The 12913-nt window shown below is 38.4% G+C and overlaps 1 protein-coding gene across 1 annotated transcript in view; it reads right to left on the bottom strand.

The window, feature by feature from the left end:
* Window positions 1–39: 39 nt before the first annotated feature.
* Window positions 40–12913, bottom strand: part of LOC137024607 (myelin-associated glycoprotein-like) — a 25252-nt gene continuing 12378 nt past the window's right edge. Inside the window, exons 6-11 of the mRNA XM_067392351.1 lie at window positions 11060–11150; window positions 10233–10251; window positions 10099–10136; window positions 2308–2378; window positions 395–688; window positions 40–203 (exon numbers count right to left, since the gene is read on the bottom strand). Of these exons, the coding sequence (XP_067248452.1) occupies window positions 97–203; window positions 395–688; window positions 2308–2378; window positions 10099–10136; window positions 10233–10251; window positions 11060–11150 (620 nt within the window). The 3' untranslated portion in view covers window positions 40–96. The remainder of the gene's footprint in view (window positions 204–394; window positions 689–2307; window positions 2379–10098; window positions 10137–10232; window positions 10252–11059; window positions 11151–12913) is intronic.

The raw sequence follows: 12913 nt of genomic DNA, 5'->3' as shown, positions 1-12913 counted from the left end.
CTGAGTCCTGCAGATCCACCCACAGAAATAATTCATGAATAAAAATATATAACTGCTTTTATCTCATGCATCACAACCCTTACTATCATTCCAACATCACTCCATGCAATCAAATGGTCTACTCACTTGTAAATCAGCATTGTAACACATAACCATCACCATAACTGAACCAACTCCAATCAGGAAGGAGCAAATGTTGAACCCTATTAAAACAATAAAACAGTTCATAAAAACTCTTCCAGAGAACGGCTGTGCTAATATCAAGCAATCAACCAAACATATCTGAATAACTACTTTAATAGCTATTGAATAATTAAATAAAATTCAATGAAAGTCTAGGTGATTCGTTGCTTTATCAACAATTGAAAAATATAACTGGATAGCTGAAATTTACATGAAGCTTCTTGAGAGAAGAGATACAGTTCAAACTGTTTTCTTTCAGTGCCACGAGTGTTGTTGCCGACACACTGCAGAGATGTGTGTGTGAGTGACTGATGTAGAGTGATGGAGCTCCTCAAGACTGTGCTGCTAAATCGCTCTTCACTGATGAACGTGTCTGAAGAGTTAGTGACAGGACGTCCAGACAGATGCCACTCCAGTTCAGGAGAGGGATTCCCATCAACCTCACAGAAACACTCAATTACATTCCCACTGACACAGCTAGAGGAAGTGGAGATTTGAGGAGCATCTAATAGAGAGAAAGATGAAGAAATGTCTGTGCAGAACAACTAGAACCTCTAAAGTTTCTATTGTAGTGCACATTGCTTACAATCACTGAAGATGGCTTACAGTTCACATTCAGAAAGACAATAGCTTAGATTTGTTTTCTGTATTAGTTTCTGGCTCTAAAGTAGATTTAACTTGACACTGGAGTACTAATGGTTTTATTTATTAAATTTTAGAGTTGGCTTCAAAAAAAGGGCTAATAAATGTCAAACCAGCAAGTAAAATAGATATTAAAATAGTAATTCCAAACTTGTATGATTTTTTTGTCTCAACTCTGATCCTCAAAGATCCATTCTACTGCAGAGTTTAGGCTCCAACCCCAACCATAATCAAACACACCTGAATAAGATAAGATAGATAAAGTTCATTATGATTACTTGAAAGTTACAGACTGGCGAGTTTGATCAAGGTTGGAGCTAAACTCTGCAAAAAAGTAGACCTCCAGATGTCAGAATCCTTGTCCTACACACTGAGTGTACTTCAATCGACGGCAAAGAAATCCGTGGATAGCCTAATTGATGAAGGAAAATTATATACTTTGAAAGTAAAATGCAACATTACATATTTATTTTTGAGTTGAAATAACTTGGCCTATATATGTATATATGCAGGATACTATTTTATGATATAGGGCTAGTATTTTTTGTGTCATTTAATTTTTGTTTCTTTTACTTCCAGTTGAAGAATGTTGTATTTTTGGTGTTATATGACACTCGATTACAACCAATATGCCTATATAGGTCGTTTGTCACTTTCCTGAAATACGACCCATAGGAGCGTTTGCTAAAGTTGCGCCCCTATTCGATCGTGGGTTCGATGCCAGGGAACGCATGTGCTCATGAAGTGTAAATGCACTATAAATTACTAAGGTTAGGTTTAGGGATGCGGTTGGTGTTAAAAAGTCCACACATTGCATTTAAATGAACATGCATTTTGATTGCTAACGACAGTCATACGTCTTTTCATGACGACAGGCGTAACTACTCATTATTTTTATGCCAGCTAGAGGCAACTGGCGCTGCGTTCATGCCATAAGTAGAATAGGGAAGGCATAAGACATACAGCGTAAGCTTTTTGAAGAATACGAAAGTGCGTTTTTGGCGGAAGCACTTGAAAGGCATTTGTTTATATAAAGCATATACATTTACATTTTTTTTTATCGAACAAACAAATGTAACATCACATTTACCTCAGAACAAACATATTCATCATGACCATAAACTCGTTAGTCAGCTAGAGAAATGAACTATAGAGAGGAGCATTTAGCTAAATATATGCACCATATTACATATTATAATTTTTAATGTTCTTCAATAGCCTATATAATGCATGTTTGAATAAATCCATCAAGTTGACAGCCACCATTTAAATGTTTCTATTTAAAAAAATAATAAAAAATTAGAGTAGAAATTATTTCAAAGTTAGTAGGCCTATTATAAAAATTATTACCGAAATGTAATTTAAGTTTGTATACAAATTTTTCTTGATTTGTAAAGATATTGATCTGAAATGTGTTTTTTGCAAAGAGGGAAATGAGAGTATTGTACATTTATTTTATGATTGTATTTATACAAGACTCACAGAGCTCCTCTCCAACACCTCCTCCTGATCCTGAACCACATACAGCTTCACTGTGGGTTTGGGGGGAGACTCTGAAATACACACAAATACAAGAATAAGTGACAATGATGGCATAAAAATACTTTTAATATATTCATTTAACACTTTCAATTATAAATAAAGTTCTTAAATCACTCACCAATGACATTTATAGTGAAGTTTTTTGTTTGTTTTTTTCAGTGTAGGTGTATTTCAGAGCAGCACTCTCAATCCTGAAGTAATATTTACCAGCATGATTTGAACTAACATCATAAAAGATAGTGGTGCAGTTCTTCTCATGTAGTTTTCCAGTTATTTCCCCTTTAAAGTGATCAGGTTTGGGATCACTGAAGTTAAACACTAGATGGATATTCTTATCAGTTCCATTTATGAACCACTAACATATTTCTCTTGTGTTATAAACACACAAAAATCTAAATACATAATTCATGTTTTTAAATTAATTTCACAAAACATTTAATTGCAATACATATGATCATTTAAAAGGGTAAATTTTTAATATTTTGAGTGAGATCCCAGTAAAAAAAAAAAAAAAAAAAAAAAAGTATGTATCAATCAATATCTGAAATTGATTTAGTTAAAAATACTAAATTAAAACTTATAGTTTAGCACGTGTTAAAATAGTTAAAAGTGGAGGAAAAATCAAACCTTGTAAAAGAAAACAGAAAATAATGATTTTCTCTGCAGTGTCCATCTCTACATTAACAGACAGTCAGTCCTGTGGAGAAACACACACTTCTATTTACATGAATTATACAAAATTATATTTAAAATAATTTGGGAACCATACTACTATACTATACATAACATATTTATGAATTAATTGAAAGTTTCCAACAGCTCAATAAACTGAACAGCACTTCTGAAAAAACATCTAAAGGCAAACACAATTAAAGACTTACCCAAAATGAGAAAACAGTCAAACCAGTGTAGCTGCCAAGATCTTTCCTGAAGAAAAAAGAGAGAAAAATGTAGGCCTAATATTTATGGACCAGGTTCTTTACTGCTGCTAATTTTGAGACTGAGTGGAGGTGTGCTGTGTGAACAGAGTTACTAATACAATACACTGACTGAACTTCCTGTGTCCTCATTAACATTAACCTTTAAATACATGAGTGTACCTCCAATCACTCATACATTCATGAACTTTAAACTTTTAGGTTTTGTTGTTTGTCCTATGAAATGGCCTTGAAGCTTTACAGGGTTGAATCAGTGATGGAAAGCTCTAGTGTGTCTGTTTCCATGGTTCAGCAGTTTGTATACTTGTTTTGGTTAGTAAAAAGTACAAGTATGTTTACTACTTTAGGTTGTGTTGTATTGTGAATACATTTTTGTGATTTTGTGTTGTAACTCACTTCACCGTCCGAAATGCTTCTCACAGCACGTCTCTGCAGAAGTTTCCTATTTTCTGAAAATAGAATGTTCTTTAAAATAGCATGAAAAGCATGTTTTAAACTGTAAGACATTTTCAGCTACTGTCATTTCAGTAACACTTTATAATACAGGTGCACTAATATGCATTAATTCATAAATTAATTAATGCACAGTAGCGGTAATGTTAAGTTAGGTGCTACCATCATTTCAAGTAAAAAATAAATGTGGCAGTTCCTGTTCCTGCTCAGCATTCTGTAAACCAAAAGCGTCTGATACAATCTAATCTCATATTTATGCAGAAAAGAGAAATGGTATATAAAAAAAATCTGCATTGGTGTATTCGCTCATCAGCAACAGCGTTTTAAAATCATTTAAAATGGTCACACCCTCACACCACATGGACTTTTAGTTTGTTTTCATCAGTCACATGTGCTCCTTTGTTCCGTTTTCCCGTCACAATCAGTCTTCATGGACATTGCACTAATCATCACAGCTGTTTATCATTTTAGTTAATCATCTGTGTATATAAGTTCCATTCAATTGATATGTCTTTGTTTGGTCTCGTTTCAGTTATGTGTGCTTGTACCTCTACCTGCTTGGATTATATTAAACCTTGTACTGGAACTTTATTCGTCTTTGTCTTCATCTGCCTGCCTACGCATGTGTTACAGAAGACCAGACCACCCTAATGGACGGACGGGTAAAGTTCATCGCTGACATCGCGTCACCTTCGCCACGGACCTGCAGGCTTTCCATTGTCCTCCGGCCCTCCTCTCCTATGGCTCCAGCTAGCTTCACCCTCCCTCAGGCTCCGCCTCCACTCTCGGTCGCTCCAGCTTCACCTCAGCCCTCCGCATCTCTGCATCCAACTCGGGGGTCGTTGCTGCGGCTCCGTCGCGGCTGTCTGGGTCTTCTGCATCACTCCTCTCCATCAGCCCTCCATCTGCACCGTGGGTTCCACCTCTTTCATCTCCGTCACCCTCGCTCATCCCCAAGGTAGCGCTGAAGCCTTAACCACCATGGCTCCTCCCTCCAGCGCCAATGCCGTGGTCCACCATCCTGGCTGTGGCCTGGGTCACCATCTGGCACTTCCTATTCAAGGCTCCTCCCTGGCTCCAACCTATGTCTTCACCAACCTGGATTCCTCTGTTCCGCTTGCTGTGAATTCAGTTTTAGTATAATTTTCATGGACTTTCTATTTGTTTCTCAATTACCTGTTTTCCTGTGTTCTAGTTTCCCGCTCCTCGTTTGTTATGGTTTCTGATTAATGAGTCATCAACTGTTTGTCATTTGAGTTTAATCACCTTGTGTATTTAAGTTCCTCCTTTTCATTCAGTTGTTTGGTATTGTTTGTGGGTGCGTTAAACGTGGTTATGCTGCCATCCTGCAGTGGATTATCTAAGTTTAAAGAACCTATTAAAGAACTTTTTGTGAGTGGAAACCTATTTGAACATTTTTCATCTTCATCTGAACCACAGCGTGACAATATGAACTGGCTGTTTACATTCTCTCTACTATCTCAACTTAACAACTAAAGTAGCCTAAGCCATTACTGAATTCTCTAAAAATTCCCAGATAAACAGTGAAGCACTTTAAAAGGCTTTTATATTTTTACACTGTGGCATCATGACAGGACTGGGGATCTTCTTGCGATGTTTGTTTTCCAAATAAAGCAGTGGTGGAAAAAAGTGCATTGGTGAATTCATTAATCTAAGGACATAGAGATTCTCGCTCTCTTCAGACTGGAATTCATACTGTCTCCACTTGATGCCAAACAACTTACAACTCCATCAAGATATGCGCTACATCACTGCTCTGTACCCCCACCAGTGAAGTTAATGTTAGTTAACATGAACTATTAATAAACATTACACTACTTCTTCAGAAATTGTTAATCTTAGTCAGTGGTTACTTGAGTAAAAGTTTTAAAGTATGTGATATTTTTTGTACTTAAGTATGAAAAGGTTTATATATATATATATATATATATATATATATATATATATATATATATATATATATATATTAAACATACTTAAAGGTTCTATAGAGGATGTTTTGTTTTATACATTTTTGCAATATTACTTGAAACTGTCTTTACTAACTAATAAAAGACTATTAATTAGGTGCACTGAAAGGAATAATATCAATATACATCATCTGTGTACGAGGTAGGGCCTTAAAAAAAATCAGCTAATCTTTTGTGTGATCATCTCATAAACGATTGGCCCTCTGGCTTGTCAATCACTGCCATTATATTCCTTGTGAGAGACGTGCGCACTCTAGTAACTTTCCACACTCCACAGGCGCCGCATGCAATGGTTTTGTCAGGAGTAACAACTGCAGATTATGAGTTACCTGCGTTGAGTCCAACATAATGAATCCATTAACACGACACAGCGAATGCCGGTAGTAAACAAACATTCGTGTTCCAATACTCGTGCACGATCCCTTGTGAAGGAGGGGGGCTGTTCTTACGCATGCGCTCATTTCAAAAACTCAGTAACAGTCTTTGGTTTCTCAGTCATCGAAAACATCCTCTATAGCACCTTTAAGGATTGAAAGTAAAAGAACAATTAATGTAAAATACAAAAGGAGCAAAAAAATATTATTAAAAATTGTTCCATACACAGTTTGTGCAGCAAGAGTGTGTTCAGTTTTAATTCTTTCTTACATTTTGTTTCTTTGAATTAAAAAAAAAATGGCTAAATGTTCATTGTAATTTTTAAATATAAAAAATACTAATATATTAATTATACATCGATCGTTCATGTTAATTCATAGTGCATTATAACTAATGTAAGAGACAACTTACAATGTTAAAATGGAAATGTTGAAATGAAAAATAAACAATACTTTTATTAACTATATTTAATGTTACAAATGGACTCTTATTGTAGTGTTACCATTTCATATAAATCCAAACAGTCATGCTTAAAAAATTACCATCTTTACACACAAAGGCATAGCATGGGTCTATTATATGTATACTTTCACACATTATTTGCCTCTATTTTAGAAAACTCAATCATTATCTAATCAAAATATGTGTTACAGGGCCGATAAAAAAAAAGAACTGAATATTCGATTTCAGTTCTTTTTTTTTTTATCGGCCCTGTAACACATATTTTGATTAGATAATGATTAGATTTCTGATTTGTTATGTTTCTGTCGCTGCATGATGAGGATACAGTCAAACTTCGCTGGATAATGAATGGATAACAGTGAACAAATGGATATAAACTACTGCAAATGAATGGTAACAATCGTGACATTAAACAGTTTGTGTTTTTTTCATATTGTTTTAACCGCTTGTGTTAGCATCCTCTGAGCCTCAACGGCAAACATTCTGCTGTTCTCCACTAATGCAGCATCTAGTCAACAAACTAATTACTTTATAATGATATGAAAACATGTACTGTAGTGTACACTGTATAACATACCATTTTGTTGTACGTTTTAAATCTGTTTTGAAGTGTCCCGCTGTGTGCAGCCTCACGTCACGTGTCAAAACAAACTCTATGAGGCATCAGTGATAGTTTTTATTTCGCCTCTAGAGGCCGCTCTCATACTGTATAATGACAGCGCACTCTTCTCAGCTGCTCCAGCAATGGACGCAACCCGGAAAATGAAATCATATACGGTTGTGCGTGCACTTGTTTGCACGTGCTTGCTTGCAGTCTGTGTTCTTCCGACTTTATTTTGTATTAAGTAACGAAAATGCTTTGGGAAAATGTATTGGAGTAAAATTATACATTTTATTTAGGAAATGTAGTGGAGTAAAAGTAAAAGTTGACAGAAATATAAAAACTCAAGTAGAGATTCTCCCAAAAAAGTACTGTAACGAAGTAACGTCACATCCAGCAAGATTTTTTTTGTCAAACAGTCCATGTAATAGTCCACAAAAAGACACAAATGAGATATTAGAATAAATAAAAATTAGATACATGCACATTTAAATTTTTTGTAATCTTTCCCTTTCTTAAATAGGTTGTGAGATTAGAATAAGTGTGTCCCAAATTATATACCAAACCTACCTAGATGGTTTACTTTTCCCAGTAGATGTGTGGATCCATGAACAGTCTAAAGGCTAATATTGCCCACAAACCATTGCACTTTGGATGAGGATTTGGTTCAGAAATATCTAAAAGATATCTAAAAAACAGAATTCAGTAAAATATGACAAAGAATGCATATATGTTGCCAGTGAGGCTTGACCTTCATGATTTTGTAATGGCAAGGCAATTTTATTTGTATAGCACATTTCATACACAAAGGTAATTCAAAGTGCTTTACATAAAGAAGAATAATAAAAATAGAACATAAGGGATAGAAATAACAATAAAAACAGAGAAATTTGCTATCTGGATGGAGGAATCATGTATCAGACATAGGAATCATGTGAAATTAATTAGACTTTACATCCTGAAAGTACGGTGGCCGAGAGAGCTCAACACGCTGCAAATGAAGAAAACACATGCAAATAGAAAAAACACCAGCAAATAAAGAAAACATCTTCATCAGTTTGACAACACATGCACTGCAAAAGTCCACAACACTTACAAATAGTGAAATATTATTAATATTTTTTTTTATTTACAAAGTGTTTTCAACAACACACTATTGCTACTTCTGTGTTGCAAACATTAATAATGCAAGTATTGTAACAATTTATAGTCTGAATATACACTGATTTTAGCAATTAAAATGAGTAAATGAACGTTGAAACTAATGTTATTACACTGTTCTGCCAGTAGGTGCTGTGCTGTGCATCTTTGTCAAACAAATTCCATGTGCAGTTCAATCTCAGCCAATAAGATTCGACGTAGCATTTCCATGGATCAGTCGTCTCTTCTGATTGGTTGATAACTTTTGACAGCTTTTAATCCAGAAGCAAATTAATTTCTAGTGCAAGAGCACGGAGAGATTCGCGAGCGCACAGGACAACGTTTGAGCGCGCACTCGCAATATCTGAGCGTAAGGAGAGGCAGTTCATAAGAGAGCACTGTATATATGAGAACGCGCGTCCAGTTTTGTGCTCGAGCATTACATTGATGTGCTCTCGCGTCACAATAATACGCTCTCGACATTTGATGGTAGTATAACGCCATATTGTGGACTTGTGCAGCGCGTTTGTCTATTTGTAAGTGTTGTGGACTTTTGCAGCGCGTTTCACTATTTGTAAGTGTTGTGGACTTTTGCAGCGCGTTTGTCTATTTGTAAGTGTTGTGGACTTTTGCAGCGCGTTTCACTATTTGTAAGTGTTGTGGACTTTTGCAGCGCGTTTGTCTATTTGTAAGTGTTGTGGACTTTTGCAGCGCGTTTCACTATTTGTAAGTGTTGTGGACTTTTGCAGCGCGTTTCTCTATTTGTATGTGTTGTGGACTTTTGCAGCGCGTTTCACTATTTGTAAGTGTTGTGGACTTTTGCAGCGCGTTTCTCTATTTGTAAGTGTTGTGGACTTTTGCAGTGCATTTCACTATTTGTAAGTGTTGTGGACTTTTGCAGCGCGTTTCACTATTTGTAAGTGTTGTGGACTTTTGCAGCGCGTTTCTCTATTTGTATGTGTTGTGGACTTTTGCAGCGTGTTTCACTATTTGTAAGTGTTGTGGACTTTTGCAGCGCGTTTCACTATTTGTAAGTGTTGTGGACTTTTGCAGCGCGTTTCTCTATTTGTATGTGTTGTGGACTTTTGCAGTGCATTTCACTATTTGTAAGTGTTGTGGACTTTTGCAGCGCGTTTCACTATTTGTAAGTGTTGTGGACTTTTGCAGCGCGTTTCTCTATTTGTATGTGTTGTGGACTTTTGCAGCGCGTTTCACTATTTGTAAGTGTTGTGGACTTTTGCAGCGCGTTTCTCTATTTGTATGTGTTGTGGACTTTTGCAGTGCATTTCACTATTTGTATGTGTTGTGGACTTTTGCAGTGCATTTCACTATTTGTAAGTGTTGTGGACTTTTGCAGCGCGTTTCTCTATTTGTATGTGTTGTGGACTTTTGCAGTGCATTTCACTATTTGTAAGTGTTGTGGACTTTTGCAGCGCGTTTCTCTATTTGTATGTGTTGTGGACTTTTGCAGTGCATTTCACTATTTGTAAGTGTTGTGGACTTTTGCAGCGCGTTTCTCTATTTGTAAGTGTTGTGGACTTTTGCAGTGCATGTGTTGTCAAACTGATGAAGAAGTTTTCTTTATTTGCTGGTGTTTTTTCTATTTGCATGTGTTTTCTTCATTTGCAGCATGTTGAGCTGTATGAAAACAACTAACTGAAGAAACAACTAACTGAAGAAAACGAAGAAGATAAAATGTGTATTTGTTGTTTATTGTGTGTCATCTCTCTTAATGTTCAAAGATTCATATTCAGAGGGTGGAGCAGAGAGCTGAAGAGAAGCATATGTGTCTGCTGCCTCATTCTGAGCCTGAAAACAAAAACACTCTCAAACACCATCATCATCATCTTTATCAACCTATATCATACCTTACTACATCCAGGCCTTATAACAAAGAAGACTCACCTTCAGCTTGGTGGACAATCTGGAAACAAAGGATATTAGGTTACTAATGTTTAGTACATTATAATATGTTTCTATAGAAATGCATTCTTACTGTTTGATGCATTTTTTTGAGACACCAGTGACAGACACCAGTGACACCAGTGACAGATCTGACTCTCTACCTATAACACTGTGAGTCATGATGGTCACGTGGTGTAATTTTATCAGTGGCCGGTTCAAATCTTGACTATATATACAAATATAGACTTTTATAACAAACCAAGCAAAATTGCAACTAAACTGGACTATCAGTGATTGCTCTGCATTTTCATGTATGAAAAGCAGCAGAAAGGACTTTGTTTTGCCTATTTAACTATTTCTATTCCTAACAATTTTTAACTATTATTATTTATAATAAAACTTTTTTACAGTTTTCACTGTAACTGCTCCTTATCCCTGTGTTTGAAAGCACATTTTGGGAATCAGAGGCTGTTCTCTTTAGTCCTTCAGAGAAACATGCTGCACATGTGACAAACATTCCTTAGCACATTTTCTCCCATGTAAATAAATATATACACGTGTCATTAAAAGATTAACTATTCAGTGAATTCGACCTATAAAGAGACATCCACTCTTGCATTGTGAGAACATGCATTTTGGAGTGGAGCATTGAAGTGTGTTTGTTTGAGTTGATTTCAGATATAAAAAGTGTTTCTCAGAAATTGCTTACTGCACCTTTAATACGTATAAATCAAGTCTTTTGGCAGTTGCATTCATAATTCATTTAGTTCAAAATTCTGATTGGGCAAGTGTCTTGGTTTGAATGGGCATGACGTCTCTGTACTTACTGTCTAATTTTGTAGATTCCAAGTCCAACAGTCAGAGCGTACAAAACCAGAATCAGCATTAATATGATCAGGAGGGAAACCTGTTGATATTCTAAAAAATAAACAATATGCCCATAAAACAGAAATATAAGTATAAGTCACAGTAGAAAGAGAGAAAATGTTTTGGTTACGTATGTAACCGTCGTTCCCTGAAGGAGGGAACGGAGACGTACGTCAGTAGTGACCGATGAATTGGGATATCGCTTTTCGCTGAAGAGACAACCTAGTCTGCACTGCAGCGAGGGTACAGAAACTGTGGCGTCAGGACGTACATCTCCGTTCCCTCCTTCAGGGAACGAGGGTTACATACGTAATGTAAATTGACGTACATCAGTAGTGACCAAAGAATTAGGATCCCAACAAAAGCGCCACGTTACGAAACCCCTTCCAGTGCCAGCGCAAGCTCTAGCCACCCGGCGCACCAATGGGACGGGGAAGGGGGCGAGCTTACGCCGAGAGAGTCTACTGCTGTTCTGAAATACCCACTAAGTAAACTAGACTACACTGGGGAAGCGAACCCGTAGGGGACGATGCGGAGGCCACTACCTACCCTGTGGGGGAGGAGATTACATGGAGAATACACATATGGACTGGCTGTGGGCAGTACGCACATGGAGTCCCTGGGATGGCTCCACCTGGGTAGGGGGAGATTCATCTGACAGGTGACAGCAGAGCTGGCTCTGCTAAGGGAAAGACACGGGCTCACTGTAGGGAGCTCACTGTAGGACTGTGGACAAATACACATATGGGACCGCTCACGTACAGGAGTTGTGACATATGGAACCCAGCCAACATCAACGCTGGAGACGGACGTTGGCCTGGCATCAGACACTCCGCAATGTCCGAGCCAAAGGGGGAGGCGGAGGAACTCAACAGGGTTCACCAAGCGGGCACGTATCCGGCCCAGGGGGCAGGAGTGGCATTGCAAGCCGACACTTAGAGTGGGTTCAACGCGTCTACTGGCTGGTGGAATCGAGTACACGGGAAGATATCGGCTCTACACGAAGGCTGTAGAATCTAGAGAACGTGTTAGGTGTTGCCCAGCCCGCAGCTCTACAGATATCTGTCAGCGAGGCGCCGTGCGCCAGCACCCAGGAAGAGGCCACTCCTCTGGTGGAGTGGGCTCTCAACCCGAGTGGGCAAGGCACGCCCTGGGATTCGTATGCCAGGGCGATGGCATCCACTATCCAGTGGGCCATCCTCTGCTTGGAGACAGGCTTTCCCTTCTGCAGGCCTCCGTAACAGACAAAGAGCTGATCTGAGGTCCTGAAGATTCGCGTTCTGTCCATGTACACACGCAGAGCGCGGACAGGACAGAGCAAAGCTAGGGCTGGGTCTGCCTCCTCCGTAGGCAGCGCTTGCAGGTTCACTACCTGATCTCTGAAGGGACTGGTAGGAACCTTGGGCACATATCCGGGCCGGGGTCTCAGGATTACGTGAGAGTCACCGGGCCCGAATTCCAGGCACGATTCATCGACCGAAAATACGTGCAGGTACCCTACCCTCTTGAGCGAAGCCAATGCAACCAGGAAGACGGTCTTAAGGTACAGTACTTTTAACTCAACTGATTGCAAAGGTTTGAAGGGATGACCCCAGAGAGATGTAAGTACCAGGGAGAGATCCCAAGAGGGTATGGAGGAAGGGCGAGGTGGACTTAGTCTCCCTGCCCCCCTCAGGAACCTGATGATCAGATCGTGCTTCCCCAAGGTCCTGCCATCACCTCATGGAAGGAGCTCTAGCTGAAGTGATAGTGTGTAGGGACCACACGTGGAGGTTCCACAGGTCGGGACGTGGGTGCCACAGGGTGCCCCATCT

Source organism: Chanodichthys erythropterus, chromosome 8, assembly GCF_024489055.1.
Source record: "Chanodichthys erythropterus isolate Z2021 chromosome 8, ASM2448905v1, whole genome shotgun sequence".
In the NCBI taxonomy this organism is placed as follows: Eukaryota; Metazoa; Chordata; class Actinopteri; order Cypriniformes; family Xenocyprididae; genus Chanodichthys; species Chanodichthys erythropterus.
Note: the sequence above shows the minus strand (reverse complement) of the source record. Positions and strands in the feature narration are given on the sequence as shown.